The following is a 23,156-nucleotide window of genomic DNA, read 5'->3' as shown; positions in this document are numbered from 1 at the left end:
TCACCCATGCATGACAATTAATTTATTCAGGGTGGGCAGTCCATTTTAATTTAAAGAAATAAAGAGGAATGAACCTCTCTACTTGACTAAAAGAATCATTTGGTGCATCCACATAGTTGCTTCCCCTAATCCACCTGAGCTTAGTTCCACTGTAGTCGTAGGATTTCGTGGAAATATAAGTTATTTTAATCGTCTTCAATTAACCCAAGAAAAAGTTATTTCATTCTTTTTTTAAAAAAGTTACGGGTAATGAGAACTATGAAACTAAAATACTTTTGAGAGTCAGCTCTTTTGTGATTACTAAGATGCTTCTTAATTAGCACTTGCCTACTTTGTACTGTACCTTTGTACTGGGAGTGCCACCCTGACGCTGTAGAGCAGCCTGGCCCAATTTAGACTTGTACAGACTTGATTGAAAGAAATTCCTTGGGACCATATTTTCTTCTCTTTTTGGAGGGTGGGAGGGGTTAAATACAATTTATCACCTACTCAAAATATGCACATAAATTTGCTGTGGGTAATTTTGTGAAATCTGCTTCTGTTATTAGGAATGACAATGCCCAAAACTGTATCTGTGTTACCTGAACTTAAGTTGTGCAGTCTAAGCATATGCACTGTCCCCAATTTCCCAGGATGCTTCACTATTCAGTCAGCTGAACTGCTGCAATGTTTTTCTTTAGCATCTAACAGCTTTTGTTGAGTTTTTCAAAATTATTTGAAAAAATAATTTGTAAAACTAGAAAATAAATTTCATTCAAGTATTTTTATACTTTGTTTTTCTTAATTTATACTCTGATCTCCTATAGCATTTCAATGGGGAGTCGAGAAAGTGTAATCCTCAATTGAAGAGGGAATAGAGCAGGGGTTAAGTTAGACTAGGGCACTTATTTGTAATTTGGTCCCCATTTTAAAATCATACATTCTGTGATTTTTATGTAATACTTTAACTTGAAATTTATAGTTAAATAACAAAATTTGTGACAGTTTGGAAGTAGAGAACTGAAGTTGGTTGGAGCACAGGAGTTTCTCTGTGGTACAGGCTGGGGAGCTGGTGGAGACAAAACTCAAGTGCTACAGCACCACCATTGGTAGGAGGGTGTAATTACAGAGTGACAAGTTTACATCGTTTCTACTTTAAATGAGGACAAACAAATTTATAATGGGAAAATTTGACACAAATGTAACAAAAATGTGATAACAGGAAGTAAGGTTTTGCAGGCAGTAAATGCACAGATGTAAGATTTTTCAATATAGATTTTATTTAAAACAGACCGGATCTGAATATGAATTCAGGACTTAATTTTCTTTTGTATCACATTACCCTTCGGAAACTGCACTAATTCCGCAGGATAGACCTCAACCAGAATTCTTTTCTGCCTCTTGCATTTCTTCAATTTTAGTTTTGCTGGTTTCTGCTGCTCTTGACCTGTTTAGGCACACCTTTTTTTTGTCAAAGTTACTGACCAGAGGAAAATATTTCCTCAAATAAGCTGATCCATTCCAAAATTTTAATCTATATTTTCAGGCTTGGATTTCACACAACACTCCCCCTCTCCTCTCCAGCTGTTTGAAAGGCATATTTTCCATTAATTATAATGCTGAAGCTATATTACCGTATAGTGTACCAGAAGACTTCTCTGCTACTCCCCAGTATTCAGTGTTTTCTTGAAATACTGCGACTCTAGATCAAAGCAACAGCACAGGCAGCTCTTAGCCGTTATTGGCATCACTGAAATGGTAGGTCTCAGTTGAGGCAAAAGATACAAAGTCTTTTTAAATGAGTAAACTATAATTGCATTTTTTCCACATCGAGACTGTGGGAGTAATTTGGACAGGAAGTAGCCCCCCCCCCCAACTTTCCTTCTCCTTTAATAAGCAAAGTCAAAATGGTATTTGTATATAGGTGCAAGACAGATCGGTAAGTCGGCTGTACTTAATAAACTGTAGAGCGTATAAATACTATTTTCTTCCTTTTATAGGCAAAACTTAATTACAATCGTTGTCTGTTTTTCTGCAGAGTGGAGGCTCTGATGTGTCTAATTATGTCAAGGGAGAGGATGTCTTGGATATTTGGTTTGATAGTGGCATCTCATGGGCATATGTGTTGGAAGGTGAGAAGTTAAATATTCATGATGGTTATACATTTAGAAGGAATAGTTTATTGCCATGCATAAGATTATGGATTTTAAGCTAAAATAATGATTGTTTTCAGCACAGTTCTCAACATAATAAACTGAACGTCAATGACTAAGTCAGAGGGAATTTTTTTATGGAACCAAGCAGTTGACTTTATTTTCTTCCCCCAACAATTGGTGCCCAAGAGCTTGCAAAAACGTATCTTGTTATTAACTAGTTGCCTCAAAATAAACAGAGGGTTAGATGTGCTAATGCTATCTCATTGAAACACATAAGACTCTTAGAGGGCTTGACACGGTAGATAATGAGAGTTTTTTTCCCCCTGGCTGGAAAGTCTCGAACTAGTGGGGAATGGTCGCAGGATAAGGGGTCAGCCGTTTAAGACTGAGATGAGGAGGAATTTCTTCACTCAGAGGGTTGTGAATCTTTGGAATTCTCTACCCCAGAGGGCTGTGGATGCTGAGTTATTGAGTATATTTAAGGCTGAGATAGATAGATAGATTTTTGGACTCCAGGGGAATCGAGGAATATGGGGATCGGGCAGGAAAGTGGAGTCGAGGTTGAAGATCAGCCATGATCTTATTGAATGGTGGAGCAGGCTCGAGGGGCCATATGGCTTACTCCTGCTATTTCTTATGTTCCTATAGTAGAAACAATTTCATAATTTCTTTTAATAACTGAGCTAGCCATAAGTCAGCTCAAAATGCATAATTATACTATTGGGAGAATATATTAATGAATGATAAACTTGTAAAAGAACTTGAAACACTAATTCAAAGTAACCTGTCTTTGTGAGTTTAATCATGAAATTCCCAGTAAAGGTGCTTTGATCGGAGGCTTTTTATGTATATATTTAGTTTTATAGTGACAAAAAAGAAAGAGTACCTACCTGGTACATTTGACCTTGAAACATCCTTCCCTTACACCTAGGTTAAACCTAGCTTATCAGTCGAATGAATTATGAAAGTAATTGGAGTCAATGATGTGAAGGCATGAGCCTCAGCCCTGAGAGTGATCCTTGCCCAGTGTGTGAAAGGTGTGGCCCATCTAGTTGTTGTTTTATTTTCAGGCAAAATTACATGTATTTAAGTAAAAACGACCAATTGCAGCAAAATATCTTGCCTGTTATAAATACGGAGTTTATTGTTTACATCATGATCATTGAGCCATAGGTCCGTTTCCTTCCTCATTGCTTTCTGTTTTTCTCTTTTTTAATTGCTGAATAACAAATGTAGAAAATCACCAATCATATTATGCAAAACTTTCCCTTTCTATTTCAGTTGTTGTCATAGTCATATTCTACTGAAGATAAATTCTACCCAGTCATATTCCAGCAAAAGATTTTCTGAGAAGCAGCTGCAAAGTTAATTCATCACCGACTCTACCATATAAGCTCTTAAAACAAATATATAAATGTATCATATAACACATTCATGATAATACCTTTTAAATTGAACTCCAATAACTTATTCCCTTCCCCCCACCCCGCTGCCTCCTGCCAGCTGCACCCTTCCACAAACAGGACTCTGAACCTCATGGACTCTTAAGTACACCCTCCCTCCCATACTTCACCCAGCCAGCTGATTCCCATGCTCAGAGGCTCATTTTAAGGGCTATGCTATTAACCAACAAAAGGTAAATCCATAGGAGTGTGTCTCTGTAAAGACTGCAGTTTCCAGGAGCCACTGGGCAGCAATCCTTCTTGGTAATTGGAATCGTTCTTCAAAAGGCCCATTTGCCATTTGGGGGGAGGGGTTCCAGATCCACAGGATTTCCCTGTACTGGCTACTCTTGCAAGTGATCCCTCACTTCCTGCGATCTGATAACAGAACTAACCACATATTGAAAGCTTTGGTCTTCACCGTAGACAGTTTCACTATTTTCGGTATAGCCATTAGCCTCATCCGATACATCTTTCTCCAGCTGGGCACTGTCAAGATTCCCATCGAGTGTCCTGGTTGCGCATGGATTCTCCCAATGATGCACTTTTGACAAGTGGAAGTATAAGTTGTTATAGAACAAACCCCTTTTCCCAGTGATTTGCTGAAGCATTCTTCAAACACAACACCTTAAGCTCTTGCAAGTTTCTTGTAACATGTGGATACACCTCTAATTCCAATTCTGGGTCATAAATGCAGAGTTATAAGCATTAGTATAACCCAGTTTGTGTCATGTTGGTTGGATAGCGCTAGTCCAGTAGTACCAACCTACTTATCTGAAGGTATTGGGCTTTATCCAGAATTGTAGAAGTATGTTATCATCACTAAGGAGGAATATGCTCCATAATATCAACAGGAAGAGAAAACTATTTCTCAGTATTACTGCGTTCTTGATCCATTTTATGAAAATGACTAGAGCTCCTGACAAGCCGCCAACTGTGACAGAATTCTCTAGGATATACAGACACCAGCAGGCAATCTGCTTTAAACCCGGTGGAGCGATCCACAGTTCTGACGCTCCCAGGATGACAGCTTGCTTCTGCCTCCCCCAGTGTTGTCTAACCCTAATCTAATGTTGAAGGACCTGGGACAGTTGATTGCATTCAGTTGCACAGGTTGAAGAGTTTCCTTGCTCACTGCATCTTTATTCATACTACATATAAAATACTAGTTTTCCATTTGTAGACTAATTATGGAAAATAATCAGTGCATAGAAAGAATTCAAAAAGGCTAAATAGGTGAGACATCTGATTGTATTCTCAAGTTGCTTGGCAAATGAAAATGGCATTATCCCAAGATTCTGAGTCAAATTTATATGTAAGCAAACCACCCATGTTATTAGTGTGACTACAATACATAGTTCTACTGCAGTCACAGACACCTGTATATTAGGTAAATATTAGCTGAGGGTAGTAGGGACAACATTACCTAAATAATCTACCATTGGTGTCCTCAATGTGACAGCAAGAACAGAAATTCAAGGCTAGCTGCTCTGTAGACAAGCAAGCTGAGGATTTCAGGATTTGCTTGGAGCTCCAAATCAAGACCCTTGAATTCTGTTGCCTAGCAAGCAGATTTTTGGTGATAACGTTGATGTTACGTTGGGAGACTTCAAAGAGCGCCAGCAATGTCTGAAAGCTATTCTGGGCATCACTTTCAAAACACAAGGCCATAGAATGCAGCGCATAAATCGTTACCAACTTTTGGCAGTCAGACTTCCTTTGGAGCCGTGGAAGATTTTATCCCAGATACAGGGGGGAAGCGAAGAAAAAGAAATCACCTGCAGTCTTTGTATCTCCCACACTCCCATGGCTGCTACTCTTCAGCACTGGTGGATACTCCTGCACGTGACTGCATCTGACATTCTTCAAGTGAGTGTGATATCACTTTATTTAATGCATGGGTGAGAGAGATGACCGGGAAAAGTGACCCATCTGCCCTTTGCACAAGATCTTCCCCTGTATGCAAATCCACAGATTTTTTAGCCAAGGTTGTACTTTCACTGACCATAGAAGGGCTATTCTTAGACTAGGATAACTAGAGTTCTATTCCTGCTGCTTTGTAGTTCAGCCACAACTTTTGAGGGTTATTCAGGTGAAGCATTTGGTAAGCTAACAGGACCATGGAACTCGAGCACGTAATTTTTGTTTAGAAATTAGAGAGTCCCACAGAAAATAATCAAGCTTCCACATGGAAGAAATCCAGTACCAATACAAAATTACTCCCTCATATCGGCATTCAAAGTGTTCATTTAAGTACCCTGGTTGTAGTCTCCTTACCACTGGTATGTTTTAAAGGTAACCCAAAATGCAATGGTTCTTCTCAGAGCTGTGTAGGTCTTTCTCTGTATTTCTTAGAAATCTGATTTGGATTGGACAAATGTCTTTTCTGTTGAAGCTGCAGTGAGGCAGTAGTGATATAAATATCCTGGAAGCTGACTTGAATCTGCAGTAAACTTGATATTGGTAGTATTTCCTCTGCACTTATAATCAGTGGAACTTTGTGTTCTGTGTCTGCGTGGAACTTATACCACTTGCACAAATATCAAAATAAATCAACAGCACATTGCATGGAGGGTATATGGATTAAGATCATTAAATCATTCCTGTATGTCCCAAGTAAAAACACTCCTTCTGCATATGTAAACAGTTCAAAATCCCAGGCTACATTCTTTACCTCCTTATGCACATAACAATTGTCCCCAACCCCAAAAAGCCCCACCTCTTTGTGTGTATCAGATGTCAAGTCCTATTCTCCATATATCCATCCTGAGGTAAGGTAACTATAATTAGGGTAGCATTGTGATAGATATAACTACCCAGTCTTAATCCACCAAAAGAAGTTTTTGATCACAGTGAGAGGTCTCAGTCATCACCCATTCCAGAATATGTTTCAACTTGATTCTCTAAAGATGAAGGATATTTCAACTTCCATATAAAAGTAGAAATGTTTAAAAATTGTGAACTTTAATCCTAGATTATGATATAAATCTATAAATACTACATGTGTAAATCATTTATTGCTGGGTATGTTTCATGTTGACTGAATCTCTTAGCAACTAAATACTGATATGTTAAGTGTTATCTCCTCTTTAGGTTAAGCAGACTGCTAACACATTAAAATATCAAACATGAATTTTCTTTCTGTTTGGTGCAAAGTTGATGCCACTTTACCAGCTTAGTTACTGACTTGTAACAGATTTTATAGAAAAATATTGAACATGTTTTGCAGATTGGATGCCTGGAATTCAATGTTGTAGATTTTAGTTTGCTGTTTGGGAGTACAAGTGGCATTGTGGCTTAATGGGAAGAGAATAGACCAACTTAAATGCAAGTGAAGAAATAAAATTGAGTAGTATCTTAAAGCAAAATGAAGGAAATCTTTTATATTCTCAATTGTAAAATATTTCAACTGGTTTCTTATTTCAGTGGATTGTTGCACTATTCAAAGGTATTACCCAGCTAGAAAGCAAGACCTTGTATTTGTATAACATCTCAGAAAATGCCAAATTGCTTCACATACAATTCCTTACTTTGATAACACTTGTTGTGTAGCAAACACAACAACAATTTTGCACTCAGCAAGGTCCTAAAAAGAGCAATGAGATGAATGACCAGATTATCTATTTTTGGTGATTGTGATTGAGGAAAGAATGTTTGCCTGGACATCAGGAGAACTTCCTGCTCTTCTTTCAATAGCGCCACGGGATCATTAATATCCGCCTAATCCACCGGAACAGTTGAACATCTTATCTGAAGGATGGCATCTTGGTACTGCATTGAAGTGTCAGCTGAGATTATTTACCCAAGTCCTGAACCCATAACATTCTGACTCGGGCAAGAATGATATCAACTGAACTGCCATAAGAAGTTCTCTGTTTTCCTCTGATTCCTCACTGTTTATTCCTATTCTTTCTTGTTACATTTGGTGCTTTGTGACATGTAGCTCTTCCCCATCCCACTTTCTAGTTTTGCATCTGCAGGTTTCTCTTGTACCTTTTTAAGATTTATTTCTACGTGTTAAAGGAAAAGCTTTTGACAAGTGATCTCCAAACCTATTTGTTCATTGTGTTCATATATTTTTAAAGAAGGTGACCACACATGTACTTGTAGCAATATTTTCTAAAAATTATTTGCAATAATTTCTTTAAAGGATGAAACGACTCTGACTGTGGAAATTTTAGAAATATTTTTTCATTGCGTTTTCGCTGGTTTAGGGGCCACAAACTATAGACTCTGCCTGAGAGGAATGATGTCCACTTAAAAAAAAATCTTCACTTACGGCAAATGCCACTCTGTAACCAAGAAGTAGGAGGTGATTTTAGGAGGCAAATGTGGGGGCGGGGGGTTCCGAAAATCGCGCAAATCCCGTTCGGGATTCGCAATTAAAGCTGCCGGATGACAGTTAAAGAGCCAAATGTACCTCATTGAGGTAAATAAATAAAAACACATGCAATGAAGTGAAAACACTAAATGCACCTACCTTTTGAAACCTTGTCTGATGTCTCCCGCTCCGACGTCCTGCTCTTCCCCATTCCTGCCTCCCCCACCCCACCCCCCACCCCCCCCCCTCCCCCAGTCTTCCAGTCCAGCTCTCTCTCTTTCCAGCCCCCCCCCCCCACCTCACGTTGCAGCCCCTGATGGCAGCCAGCCTATCAATCAGGCTAGCTGCCAGGCGCGAAACCAGGAGAGGACATTAACCACTATCAATCAATGTGCGATCACGTTGGAAACTGTAAGTGTGGTTCATGCAGGTTTGCCACTTGCCCAATCACCCCCCTGCTACTGACCCGCCTCCCCGCTATTATTGGGGCCATATAGTCTGAAGTGTGTGACCTGGTCAAATTCTTGCAAATTTCTCCTCATATTTCTGGATTTGGGACACTCTGGGGAAGAATTTCTACAGGGTTCTCCCAATCTCCCGCTGTAACTTCGTTAGAACCCCTGGAGAAATGGCACAAATAGCTGTTTTCAGCCCTTTACGCTGTTCATCCAAAGGTTCTGTTGAAGTTATCCTGAGGAAATTCTAGTCATTTATCTCTCTTTGGTGCTATATCCAACTTGCTGGAGAGCAGGCTGTCATCTTAGAAAATTCTGGGTGCCAATAGCAGCTGAAGCTGGGATTGGAACATGTGTCTCCTAGTCCCAGGTGCAACATGCTAACTTATGGATTTGTATCTTATCCATAAATAGTTATTCAGTGTCAAACCTTATTCACAAGAAACATTGAAAACTTCAAGCTCATTCCCAAGTTGAGAACCACAGAAATGAAACAAAATAATACTGCTATTCAGTCAAGGTCAAAACTGGGTAATCATACCTGTCCAGGCAGTATAGATTGGGAAAGGTGCATGCCTGCTTAAATGTGGCAGTATGTGACCTAATGCTGTTTTCAGGCTATCACTGCCCCTGTTTACGCCATACGGAGGCACTTATAATCAGCCTCCGTGTCTAAATGACTCCAAATATATCTACTGAAGAGATACCTTTGAAGAGTTCTATCTAATATCTAATTGAAACTTTCATGGTAGACTAACCCAGTAACAGTTAAAATCATTTAACAATCAGCATTGAAATCCCTTCATTGCTGGAAGGGATATGTGGTCATTTCACAAGATGGAAGCAGCACTTGATGAATAGGGACTTCCTTGTGTCCTCCAGATTTTGGACTCTTTATCCCCACAATCATTCCTCCTTGTTCATCTGATTAAATATATTGCAAAGCAGATGGATCATTGTGAGTGGCACAACATAATTGACTACAAGTCTTTTGTTGTACAAAAAATTGACCTGGAATTTTAGAAATTGTCCCTAAAATAACAATCATAAAATTTTTTTTACTGCCTTGCTACATTCCTTCTCCTTCAAAAGTTTCCTCAAAATCTGTCTGTTCTCCCAGCACCTGGTTGGTGTCCAGCCCCTCTTGTGAAGTGCTTTGGGATATTTTGTTATGTGAAGTCATTATATAAGTGGAAGTTTTTTAAAAAAAAACACACTTTACAAAACCAAACAATTTTGATGCATACAGTAAACAAACATGGAAATGCAGATGATACGCACTTTTAATATTCTTATGAAAGATTTATAGCGAGTGCTGACATTTTTAACAAAATGCTAAATGCTAGATTATAAACTTTTCTATTACAAAAAAAATGAATGTGCCTTGTACTTGTGTGTGCTTTTCATTGTAGTACCGACAAAGTGCTGCATTGTTGGAGGTATTGTTTTTTGGATGAGATATTAAATAAAAGCTCCATCTGCCTGCTTAGGTAGGCGTAGAATATCCCACGGCTCTATTTGAAAAGCAGAGAGTTCTCCTAGTGTTCTGGCCAACATTCCTCCCTCATCCAAAATTACCAAAACAAATTATTCAGTCACTAAGTCAGTTGCCGTTTGTGGAAAATTGCTATGTGCAGTTTGGCCGCCTTGTTTCCCTACAAAATAACATTGACTGCACTTTAAAATAAATCCATTGGTTATAAAGTACTTTGGGATATCCTGATAACATAAGATGATATATAAAATAAAAAAAACTTTTGTTCTTTAAACACATCTTGATTTCGTACGAGTCTGCATCTGTCATACAGAAAACAGCGCACTTTAAAGTCTTAAATGTATAAGTATAAAAGTATGGCAGGCATTTCATGCTGGATCCTTCTGACCTGGAAACCTCCCTCAACAAAACAACAACTTGCATTTATATAGCGCCTTTAATTTAGTAAAACGTCCCAAGGCGCTTCACAGGAACATTATCAAACAAAATTTGACACTGAGCCACATAAGGAGATATTAGGACAGATGACCAAAAGCTTGGTCAAAGAGGTAGGTTTTAAGGAGTGTCTTAAAGGAGGAGAAGAGAGAGGTGGAGAGGTTTAGGGAGGGAATTCCAGAGCTTAGGGCCTAGGCAGCTGAAGGCACAACTGCCAATGGTGGAGCAATTAAAATCGGGGCTGTGCAAGAGGATGAGAATTTTAAAATCGAGGCATTCCTGGACCGGGAGCCAATGTAGGTCACTGAGCACAGGGGTGATGGGAGAACGGGACTTGATGCGAGTTAGGATATAGGCAGCGTTTTGAATGAGCTCAAGAACAACAGTTAACTGGATTTAACGCAAATAGACTTTGTAGGTATTAAAGAGACAGGCCACATTAGACACATCTCCACCTTGGCAGCAAATTGTACTTTACATGCTATAAGATTCCTATTGTCACAAAACTGTGTTTATCCAACTTACCATGAGTAGGGCTACAGACATCTGCTAGTACTACGAAACTTAATTTAAAAGAAAAATGGGACCTGTCTTTTTGGGAAACTTTTTGTTTTTGATGTGGACTTCAACATAAATGGATTAATACATGTTGGTAGAAAATGAGACTTGGTGGTTTGGCATTAAAGTTCAATAACCTGTTTCAACACCATCATATTTGATAATATTTAACAGATCAGGTCAGCTTATTTTTTAGATGAGCATATCTTTCGTTTTTTTGTTTGCCAAAGGGCAAACATAAGGCAAAGGTTGATTTTATTACTCTACATCTTGCAGTAAATTATGTATTCTTATAGAATTTTCTCAAGGACATTGAGCCTTTTAATTTCAAATTAAGGTTTGGCTTTTCTTTCAACAGTTTTTGACCCTCATTTTACTAGATTTGTACCACAATTTTCTGACCCCCCTTTTTTGCTGTGGTACAACATCTTACTTTGAGGACTATTAGAAAATAATATATGGAACAGAATTGATCTGGTGTTTAGATTTCTTGAACAAACAAATTAAAATTTTGCAGTATTGCTTTCTAAGCCATTTTAGTTTAAAAGTTGACTGACTTTGAAAAAGTCATGAATTACTGATATCATGCTAAAGGTTGGAGCTATAATATTTTATTAGTTATTCTTTTATAGTTTGTCTACTCACTAAAGTTAATATACCCTTATCACATTATCTTTCATACTGGCATTTTCAGGAAGGTGGAACATATTTTGGTTATATGGCCCCCTAAACTTGGGACTTTGAAAGAGATTGTTGTTATCTCACGGTAGGAAAGCACAAATCTTCACCAACACCCTCTAATAATTGCTATGCCATGGCTAAACAGAAACTTATTCAAATATTTTATTTGAGGTCAATATCTCTAAACTGAAAAGTGATGTGAGTTGCACAAATGTACACAAGGCTTAAAATTAATTTTTCCAGATCTTGTGTGAGAAGAAAACTGCTGGTACAATCTCAAAAAGCATTAATCCATAATGTAATCACAATCATAAGAACGATACTGATTTTTGTGAGTTATCCAGATTACTGCCATAAGCATTGGTCTCCTTCCCCATCCTATTTAATAAGCACCGTTACAGATTTTTATTTACTTTTTCTGTTTAGATTGATTTGTTTAATCTTGACCACAAATCCTGATCTCAAATAGCAGATCTCCAGACCTTGTAACAGTGAGAATCTTCGCTCTTATTATGCTGAAATATCTCTTGCACAATGACCCAGCTCCTTGCCCAGAAGTTTGTGGAGTTATGACCTCCAGCCTTAGCCAGTGTAATGATCTCCTTTGACCCCAAATCCTTAAATTTCAATATTTCTGCTGCATGTATCCTATCCTGCAAAAAGCTCCACTCACCAATTCCCCCCTTGACCTTGCTGACCTGCACTGGCTCCCTGTCCACCAGTGCATTAAATTCAAACTCCTCATCTGTAAGTCTGTCCATAGCCTCACCCACTCTTTCGCTGCAATCTCCTTCATACCTCTATCCCTTCTCAAAAACTCTACTTCTTTGACTCTGGTTTTCAATGCATCTCCCACTCCCTTTGTCCAACCATTGGTGATGGAGACTTAAACCGCCTCGATCCTATTCTTTGGAACACCCTTCTTAAACTTGTCTGTCTCTACATCTCTGTCTCTTTCTCTCTGTCTCTTTTTTTTCTCTCTCCACCTTCTAAAACTTGTCAAAGCCCATCCATTCGACCAAACTTTCGATCACTCCTTTTTCCATCTCTCCTTTCCTGGCTTGATATCTATTTCATTGTGCCTGTTTGTGAAGTGTCTTAGGATGTTTCTTTACATTAAAGGTGTTATATAAATGCAAGTTGATGATATTGAGCCTCATCATTATTTTTGCCTACAGTATTGGTATATTTTTCCAAGTGCTTTCTCTTCCACGTACCCTCATAGTGTTAAGATAGTATACAGAGTCCATTGCTACTAATTAGTCACTAGTGATTTGGCTAAGATCTTCTGTTTTAATGTATGTTTACAAATACTGAGTCACAGTCTTTTGTACAGTAATAAATATCAATGCATGTAGTTTATCTGGTATAAAACGCCATGTCAAAACTCAGTTTAGTTACTTGTGCATTGCTAATTGACCTATGTAAAGGATAGGGTGAAACCTATCTATTTTCTTTTGCATTTAATTTTTTGAGCTCTTCACTATCATTTCCCTATCATATCTGAATGTCCTGCATTGGCTACAGCCTCTGGCCTCTTGGTGGATCATGACCCACCACAGTGCTTACCAGTTAAGGTCCAACTTGATCCGCCAATGAGCCATTGAGAAATTTGCTTTGTGCTGTACAAAGTAGCACATTTGTCATGTGGAAATAAGCAGCCTTTCCTATAAAGAGAAAATGGATACTCACTCTGGGGAATGGACTATTCAAAACAAAATCATGTACTCCCTTCAGCTTAATGAGAAATTCTCAGACAGAATCCCCTTTTGTGCACTAGTGCTGTTTTACCCCTTTGCTAGGGATTTCATCTGTAGGATGGGAGCCCTTGCAGGCATTTAAAACAACAAACATTCATGCCCCTCTGTACCACCACCAGTTGATAAATCTCCTTTAACCCAGTGATCTACAGCATCTCAACCCACCTGTGTACTTTCTGTACCCTCTGAATTTTTTAAGCCTTCTCTGTTACCTCTTATTGTCCAATATGGAATCATGTCAGTATTATTATCTTGTGTTGACTTGGAGTGTTAAACAGTGAGATGTACTTTAATTTCCTACATTGTGAATTGTCATTTAAAGTTGCCAGGCACGTCCTTACCAGGACAGAATGAATAATTGGAGGGAGAATCAATGCTAGGTAGCTCATGCACACCACCTAGCAGCTCCAGGTGGAGAGTGCCATTGATCGAGGCCTGGGAACAGGTTATTTTCTCATTATCTTGGTCAACAATGTCATAAGGCTGAGGTAGACCACAGAATGAAAGGGATAAAATATATACATTGAAAACTAAACGCAGTTGGCAAGAGGTGTCTGCATAAGGACATTTTCAACAAAAAGTATTTTTCCCCTGAGGTAGTGTTCAGCCTACAGTGTTTTCTATAGACCGTTAACAACCCTAGGGTTCTATTTGATCATGAGCTGAGCTTCCGACCCCATATCCTTTTCGTCACAAAGACTGCTGTTGGCACTCGCAGACTTGACTATTCCAATGCTCTCCTGGCTGGTCTCCCATCCTTCGCCCTCCATAAACTTCAGCTCATCCAAAACTCTGCTGCCTGTATCCTATTCTGCACTAAGTCCCAGTCCCCCAATGCCTCAAATTTAAAATTCTCATCCTCATGTTTAAATCAGTTCATGGCTTTGCCCCTCCCTATCTCTGTAACCTCCAACACTGCAGCCCTCTAAGAACTCTGCATTCCTCCAACCCTGGCCTATTGTGCATCTCCCACTCCCTCTGCCCCACCATTGGCTGCCATGCCTTCAGCCATCTAGGCCCTACATTCTTGAATTCTCTCCCTAAATCTGTCTACCTCTTGACCTCCCTCTCTTCCTTAAGACCTTAAAATCCACTCTTTGACCAAGCTTTTTTGTTACCTCTCGTAATATCTTCTCCTTTGGCTCGATGTTGATTTTTGTCTGATTACGCTTCTGTGAAGTGCCTTGGGGGGGGGGGGTGTTTCTCAATGCTATATAAACGCAATTTGTTCTTGTTGTTTGGGAGAGATGGGGGAAAAAGAGCTGAGAAATATGACGTGATAAATTTGAGGGAAAAAAAAATCTAGCCGTTTTGAGTTTTCTTTAATTACACCATAGATTTCTAAATTAGTTGCATTTTTCATAAATAAAAAGGTTGATGTGAATCTTCTGCTTAATTAATTCTCTTTTCTTTCTAGATGTAAGTAACATTGCAGATGTGTACCTAGAGGGGAAGGACCAGCTGGGTGGTTGGTTTCAATCCTCTCTGCTCACCAGTGTAGCAGTTGAGAAACAGGCTCCATATAGGTTAGTGTTTAACAGCTCACATTAGGCAATAACAACCAATTCATGTAATCCTTTGTATAAGTTGAAATGTTTTATAATTTCCTTCTCTGAACACTTCATGGATGACACAGGGCACATTGAATTTTTCAAATAATTTTGGTAAATTTGTATCTGCCATGTCAAACCTAATTAAGTGTTCACTTTGAGTTTTAGAAATAAGACACCCTGTTTCCTTTTGTACCATTCCATATACTTCAAGCTGGATGATTTGGAATTCTAATAGTTGCTATCCAATTTGCTGCCTATTGGTCACCTGGAGGTGCTCTGAGAGATTAGATATGTGCACTTGTTTTGAAAATAGTTTGCTCCTCTTAACCCAACAGTGGTGGTGCTCACCACTACTTAATGCTTGATCTCTGTGCTACTTCTCATGCAGAATGAATTGTTCCAAAGTGGATTGTTAAATTCGATGGTAAGTTGAGGCTGAGATTCAAACTGGGGTCTCTAGCATTATTACTAGAGCTATCAAACTGTATTCCTTCCAGTTCTTTTTAACGTATCCTGCATCCTTTCTTTTCAGTTTTTTTTCCCCACCTTGCCAATCATCCTCCTCTCACCATTCAGGGCTATGTACCTCCTGCATCTGGAAAAGCAAGATGGATAGCTTGCTCCCGGCCACTCTCGTTATTACTCCTAGCTGGCTACTAGGAGGTTTGTAACTGACTTGGTGGAGGCTGCCCACCAATTTGTCCATTTTTTATTTTCTGTCTTCCTCTGTTAACTTTATGGCCTTCCTGAGTGAGATTGTTTAAAATTTGGCTAAACTATGGGTACTTTTGTGCAGGGACCATGCGTCCACTAGGAACTAGATTGAGAACATCCAGTTTTGTTACACGTGGGACATTTACAGCTTGGCTGGGTTCAATTCCCAAGTTCAAGAGGTGATGAGGCAAGCTGCAGATTCACTGTAGAACCCAGTGCCCTTATGTTGCCCATAGCTTGATTAAATATTGCTCAATTTTGTATATATTAAATGCATTGCAATGGTCTTTTCTAAATCCTTGGTTTCAAATTGTACAGGAAATATATAAAAGGAATGGTTTCTGCAGTGTTCGAGAAGCAGAACAAAATTTATTTTGTGTTTTTTTTAAAAAACTGTCTAAATGATTTGTCTTAATGTTACTATTGAGAGTTTAAATGCCAATGTTTATAAACCATTTCAACCTTCAAAACAACTTAATGTAAGTATCCAGTTTGGAACATTTACATAGTAAATCCTGCCTTTACATTATTTAAGAAGATTATACAGTACTAAAAGAAACTTATACTGGTGATAGACACATTTTTTGTTTAGTAAACTTTAAATATTATATTGCCAGAAAACTGATAGTCCATGGATTTACTCTCAATGAAACTGGTGAGAAGATGTCCAAATCCTTGGGAAATGTGGTAGATCCAGATATTGTTATTAATGGAGGACAAGTAAGTCATTGTTTTGTTTCGCCTCCCACTCCCAAAAAAAATTGTACACTTTTAAAGTTGCCTTTAAACCATGTGCGATTGGTTAGTAAAGGTGAATAGGATATCTGCATCTAAAATGTATGAAAGTGACTGACTTATTTTGGGGTTTTGCATTCCCTCACATAACCTGCTTGCTGGTGCTCAGTTCATATTCTGCCAGAGTCACTCAGTTCCAGGCTTCTTCACGTCTTTGGAAGCAAGAGCTGAATGCCAGAGGAGAGGCTGACAGTTTCTTTCCTCAACATCAAGGCAGCAACCGAGTGCGTCACCAAAGAACTCCAGCAAAACGGAGGTTGGTGGAAGTCGTGGGGAAACCCCTCCAGTGGCTGGAATGATATCAAGGAATATGGTAGATTGTCAAAGTTTAGTTATCACAGCCCCAGGGCATTGCTAAAGGAGTTCCTCAGAAAAGAATCTTTGGCCCAACCATCTTCAACTGCTTCATCAATGATATTGTAAAGTCAAGAGTGGGGTTCTTAGCTGACAATGCCACAGTGTTCTGTTCCATTCACAACTCCAACAATAATATAGCCGCCCATGTCAGCTTACAGCAGGACCTGGATAACATCCAGGCTTTGCTGATAGGTGTCAGGTACTGAACAAGAGAAAGCCCAGCCATCTTTCCCTAACCTTCAACAGCACCAGTAACTTCTTTGGGGGTCACAATTGACCAGAAGGTTAACTTGACAAACCATTTTTTTTTTTATTCGTTCATTGGATGTGGGTGCCACTGGCAAGGCCAGCATTTATTGCCCATCCCTAATTGCCCTTGAGAAGGTGGTGTTGAGCCGCCTTCTTGAACCGCTGCAGTCTGTGTGGTGAAGGTTCTCCCACAGTGCTGTTAGGAAGCGAGTTCCAGGATTTTGACCCAGCAACGATGAAGGAACGGCGATATATTTCCAAGTCAGGATGGTGTGTGACTTGGAGGGGAACGTGCAGGTGGTGTTGTTCCCATGCGCCTGCTGCTCTTGTCCTTCTAGATGGTAGAGGTCGAGGGTTTGGGAGGTGCTGTCGAAGAAGCCTTGGCGAGTTGCTGCAGTGCATCCTGTAGATGGTACACACTGCAGCCACGTTGCGCCGGTGGTGAAGGGAGTGAATGTTTAGGGTGGTGGATGGAGTGCCAATCAAGCGGGCTGCTTAGTCCTGGATGGTGTCGAGCTTCTTAGGTGATGTTGGAGCTGCACTCATCCAGGCATGTGGAGAGTATTCCACACTCCTGACTTGTGCCTTGTAGATGGTGAAAAGGCTTTGGGGAGTCAGGAGGTGAGTCACTCGTCGCAGATTACCCAGCCTCTGACGTGCTCTTGTAGCCACGGTATTTATGTTCATACCTCTTGGCACAAAGAAGCTAAGAGATAAAACAGCATTTTCCAAATTTGTTCTCTATATTTTGTACGTATTCTTTAAATATGGAAGATTCCTCATGTACACGAGGAATGTATGTTGCATAACATTCTCCCAAGTGGGAGACGACTAACAAGTGTTCACTCAAAGGCTGAAAATGATTTTCCTCATAGTATTTTGTCTTGTAACCTCAATTAAAGGTTCTTAATCATTTGACCTCCTGAAAATAGTGAATGCAAATTATGAATGAGTTAATGTGCATTTGTTTGCCCTCAAGGAAATTATGATGTTTACTACATGTGGTGCATTACAATGGCCAGAAGATTTATTTTCATTCAACAAATTGTTTATTGGGTATTATTTATAAAGATAATCAAAAAATATATAAATCGGATATGTTCTTATTTATGTTCCAAAGTGCCAACTGTATTCAGTGAAATTGTTTATTTTATATAGGATCCAAATCAAGACCCACCCTATGGAGCAGATGTTCTTCGCTGGTGGGTAGCAGAGTCCAATGTTTTTGCAGAAGTGTTAATTGGACAAAATATACTGCATGCAGCAAGAGATGATGTATTTAAGGTAAGAACAGAGAAAAATGAACTCCGAAGTTGTTCTTTCTTCCTGTTAACTTTTAGATGTGCTTAACTCCCATTGATGACCAGAGATCTGTTCTAATAATGAAAATTTTATTGCTTGAATTTATATAGAAGTCTTTTTTTTCAATTGAAGCACTGTGAGGCAGTTTCAACTCAGGCTAAGTGACATTCCACAGTGGAGAAAGTGTTGCACTGGAAATCTGATGAATTTGCATTGTGATACTGAACATTGGAGCATCATTGGCTGTGCCATGAAGAATTAGTTTGCAAGTTCAATCTTCACTATGTATGGTTTTTAATCTAGGCTGCATTGTGTGTGAAAGATGGTAGGCAGAGGTCACTGGACACACTGCAGGTGGGAGTAAAAATTGGTTTGAGGTATAGTCATCAGGTTGTTGTTGTACATTTCCTGGCAGCCAGCTAAAGTGAGGACTAGCTGTAGGAGTTCCTCAGGGCACTGTCCTAGGCCTAATTGTCTTCAGCCGCTTCATTAATGTCCTTCCCTCCATCATAAGGTGAGAAGTGGGGATGTTCGCTGATGATTGCACAGTGTTCAGCTCCATTCACAATCCCTCAGATAATGAAGCAGTCCATGCCCACATGCAGCAAGACCTGGACAACATCCAAGCTTGGGCTGATAAGTGGCAAGTAACATTCGCGCCAGACAAGTGCCAGACAATGACCCATCTCCAACAAGAGAGAGTCTAACCACCTCCCCTTGACATTCAATGGCATTACCATTGCCGAATCCTCCACCATCAACATCCTGGGGGTCATCATTGACCAGAAACTTATTTGGACCAGCCACATAAATACTGTGGCTATAAGAGCGGGTTAGAGGCTGGGTATTCTGCGACGAGTGACTCACCTCCTGACTCCCCAAAGCCTTTCCACCATCTACAAGGCACAAGTCAGGAGTGTGATGGAATACTCTCCACTTGCCTGGATGAGTGCAGCTCCAACAACACTCAAGAAGCTCGACAACATCCAGGACAAAGTAGCCCGCTTGATTGGCACCCCATCCATCACCCTAAACATTCACTCCCTCCAACACCGGTGCACCGTGGCTGCAGTGTGTACCATCTACAAGATGCACTGCATCAACTCGCCAAGGCTTCTTTCACAGCACCTCCCCAAACCTGCAACCTCTGCCACCTAGAAGAACAAGGACAGCAGGCGCATGGGAACACCACCGCCTGCACATTCCCCTCCAAGTCACACATCATCTTGACGTGGAAATGTATCGCCGTTCCTTCGTCGTTGCTGGGTCAAAGTCCTGGAACTCCCTACCTAACAACACTGTGGGAATATCTTCACCACACGGACTGCAGCGGTTCAACAAGGTGGCTCACCAACACGTTCTCAAGGACAATCGGGGAAGGGCAATAAATGCTGGCCTTGCCTGTGATGCCCACATCCCTTGAATGAATAAAAAAAAAACTATCAGCAGTCTGAAATCTGGCTGCCATCTATCTTGGCAGCAGAGGGACCTGAAAACACCGGGGAGAAAATTGAGGGTGCATACGGTTCATTGGAGGGTAAATACTCTCAGAAAAAGATCAAAACAGTTTGTGAACAGAACATTATTTAGAAGGCCTCTGTAGATTAAGAAGAAAGCTGCTTTGTTAAATTAACAAGGAAATGGCATTTGTTACATTTATCAAAAGACAGGCAAAAACTGGTTGGTAAGGATTTGGGAAGTAAATAGTGAAAGGCTATTTCCACTGGTTAATGAATTAGTAACGAGAGTATAAACTCAGGATTAGAACGAGAAGGATCAACAAGAATTTTTTTTTACACAAAGAATTATTAAAATATGGAATGATTCACACAAGTCGCTAATAAAGCTGAGTAAATCACAACATTACATAAACACCCAAAGAAAAATATTAAAGGGTGCAGCAAGCAAAAGCGTAGGAAAATGGGATTAGCTAACTGAGTGGGAGAGCTACCATCTGTACATGCATGGTGGGTGAATGACTTACTGTACTTAAATGTCTGTGATTATATCATTTGCTATGAATTGGTAAACCTATCTAATCTAATGATTAGATGGGGGTGAGGGGGAGAAGAGAAAAAGGAAGTTTCTTGGTGAACAAAAAATTTGATCCACCTTTTTCAATTAAGCTTTATGCTAAACAAGTATCAAATCTACATATGTTTCCTTCAAATTCATACAAAGCATATACAATAGAAAATCATTTCTAAATTTTGATTTTGTGGTTGAGAAGGTAAAAAGTGTTAATAGTAGAATTTAAACAAAAAGTAAAATAAACTCCAGATACTGAAAATCTGAAACAGAAACAATGTTGGACATGCTTAGCAAATCAGGCAGTATCTGTAAAAGAACAAACACGTTAACATTTCGGGTACGGACTCCAAGTTTTGAAGGGTCTGCACCCAAAACATTATCTTGTCTATTCTTTAAACAGTTCACATACATAAACCATAGGCTGCATGGGAATGATGTATTCTCTTCCACTGCCAGAGAGAGGCGCTCCTTGCTATTCCAGTGTATCAGAGTGAGATTGATCAACTGTCTCACCTTTTGGAGGTACTGAACAGTGGGACAGTTGTATTACCCATTAGGAACTGGGATTAACAGTGTGCTAGGGAAAACAGCTCACCTGGACCTGATGTACAAGTACACTATTCTAATGCACTGTGTCACCTAGTCCCTAGCATTTTTATAGCCTCTTTTACATCTTCAGGACATCCCAAAGCACTTTACAGCCAATGAATTACTTTTGAGGTGTATTCACTGTTATGTAGGCATTGTTATTAAAAAAATAGAGGTTTGGTTTTAATACGAATGCATTGCTGGTGAAGACTAATGGATCACAAAATTGGGTTGATTGAAAAAGTTTGAGGAGGAAAATATCTGGGAATTAGTTAAATCAAATCTTAGAAGTCTCATTTGACCTGTCTTTATAAAATTAAAATAATATGATGCATTAAGCAAATTGCTTGAACTTTGCATCAGTAAAGTGTTTCACTTATAATGTGAACCAGGAAAATTCTGTTATTCCTTGTCATCATTTTGAAGTTTGAGGTGACTTCTTCAGAAGAGTCTAACACACCTTAATTTAGAATAGTCTGAAACTTGCCACTCCTCGAGCACACTGGTGCTCATAAAGTTTGTGACAAAGACCATCCTGCCATGTTGCCTGGTGAAGAGAAACTCGGGAAGCTGCTAATTTATATAATTAATTGTTCTGTTCTGTTTTCTCAGTTACGGAATACATTACGCTTTATGTTGGGGAACCTTTGTAATTTTGATCCTGAGACCGATGCAGTTCCAAGTGAACAAATGCTAATACTGGATCAGTATATGCTTCATCTCCTTCAAGATTATAGTACCAAGGTAACAGCACCAGAAATTTTTAAAAAATCATTCCTAAGGCACTAGATAAAATGTTTCGAACAAAAGTTGAAAAGCACAACAGTACCTACAATGGAATGTATTAAATAATTAATTCCCCCCATTGATGTTACAAAAAATGCAGTTAACCATTGAAAATAATAATGAATGTATTAATCTTTTTTAAAATAAACAAAACTGTTGCACTCAATTGTAATTTCATGGTGCTGAAACCAGAATAAAACCAGTCTAGTGGAATATCATATGTGTGTATACAGGTTAAAGATATTGGTGCCAGGTTTATTGATTGTATGAGAATTGTTGATTTAATTGTAAATATCTTGTCTCTACTCTCAAGGACAGCCCAGTGGAGACCAAGCAATCATGGCAGTAAAATTACCTAGCTGTGACTTTGAAATACATATATTTCAAACCACATGTAGGAGCCTTCAGGGTTTGAATCTGGGTCCCAGCAGTAGAAGGGTAGTGTGCTAATTCACCGTGCCACCCAACTTTACTTTCTCAATTCATTTTTTTTGTGTGTGTATGTATAAAAATTGATAATATGTGCCAGAGGGAGAAAATAATTGGGTTAGACTCTGAATGATTAACGTGGTTTAAAGTTTTAGGGCTTTTTGTGAGTATGAGTTTGTGACTCCAGTCTACAAAAGTAGATTATCAAAACTACCTGAACAGAAAGGAACAACTTAAACAGGCCAGAAATGTCACATTTGTCAGTGACACATTTTGATTTAGTTATACTTTAGCTTTCTGTTTCTAATAATTTTTTAGGTAGCTGAAATATGTATATTTTGCAACAAACTGTTTTGCCTACAAGACTTTTTTAAAAAATCTCTTTCAGGTTACAGAGGCTTACACACAGTATGATTTTGGAAAAGTTATTCGCCTTATGTTAGCATTTATTAACAGAGAACTCTCTAGTTTCTACTTCAGCATCATCAAAGATCGGTTAGTATATTCATAATAGCAATACATGCAGTTGATTTGCAACTCCAACCTAAAAGCCATTGTTTAGTAAGTATTTATAAAGGTCATCCAAATCAGGCCAAACAATTAAAACAAAACACTTGATGGTAACAATATCTTAAGAACAGAACTGTAATGTATAGTCAGCATAAACTGCATTTTTTAAAAAAAATTGTTTTTGGATGTGGGTGACGTTATGAAGTCTACATTTACTGCTTCTCTCCAGTTGCCCTGAGAAGGCAGTGGTGGGCCTTCTTACATTGCTACATTCTTGTGCAGGGGTGCTCCCACAATGGTGTTAGTTGGGAATTCCAGGATATTGATCCAGCGATGATGAATGTCCATGTGCTGATGATGTGTGACTTGGAGGTGATGGTATTGCTACAACATTTTCTTTTGTCCTTCTTGGTGGTAGAGGTTGCAGGGGAGGGAGGTGCTATCAAATTGCTGCAGTACATCCTATAGATTATACATACTGCAGCCACAGTGCACCGGTGGTAGAGCTGGTGGATATTCAGTCCCACGTCAGGGGCACTAATCAAGCAAGCTGTTCTGTC

At 39.2% G+C, this 23,156-nt stretch overlaps 1 protein-coding gene across 1 annotated transcript in view; it reads left to right on the top strand.

The window, feature by feature from the left end:
- iars2 (isoleucyl-tRNA synthetase 2, mitochondrial) overlaps positions 1 to 23,156 on the top strand; it is a 64,858-nt gene that overhangs the window by 36,643 nt on the left and 5,059 nt on the right. Inside the window, exons 14-19 of the mRNA XM_067988878.1 lie at positions 2,018 to 2,111; positions 14,700 to 14,808; positions 16,167 to 16,269; positions 18,109 to 18,234; positions 21,484 to 21,615; positions 22,475 to 22,581. Coding sequence (XP_067844979.1) covers positions 2,018 to 2,111; positions 14,700 to 14,808; positions 16,167 to 16,269; positions 18,109 to 18,234; positions 21,484 to 21,615; positions 22,475 to 22,581 — 671 coding nt within the window. The remainder of the gene's footprint in view (positions 1 to 2,017; positions 2,112 to 14,699; positions 14,809 to 16,166; positions 16,270 to 18,108; positions 18,235 to 21,483; positions 21,616 to 22,474; positions 22,582 to 23,156) is intronic.

This window comes from Heptranchias perlo, chromosome 8, assembly GCF_035084215.1.
Source record: "Heptranchias perlo isolate sHepPer1 chromosome 8, sHepPer1.hap1, whole genome shotgun sequence".
Classification (NCBI taxonomy): Eukaryota; Metazoa; Chordata; class Chondrichthyes; order Hexanchiformes; family Hexanchidae; genus Heptranchias; species Heptranchias perlo.
This window is presented reverse-complemented; position numbering and strand designations above follow the sequence as displayed.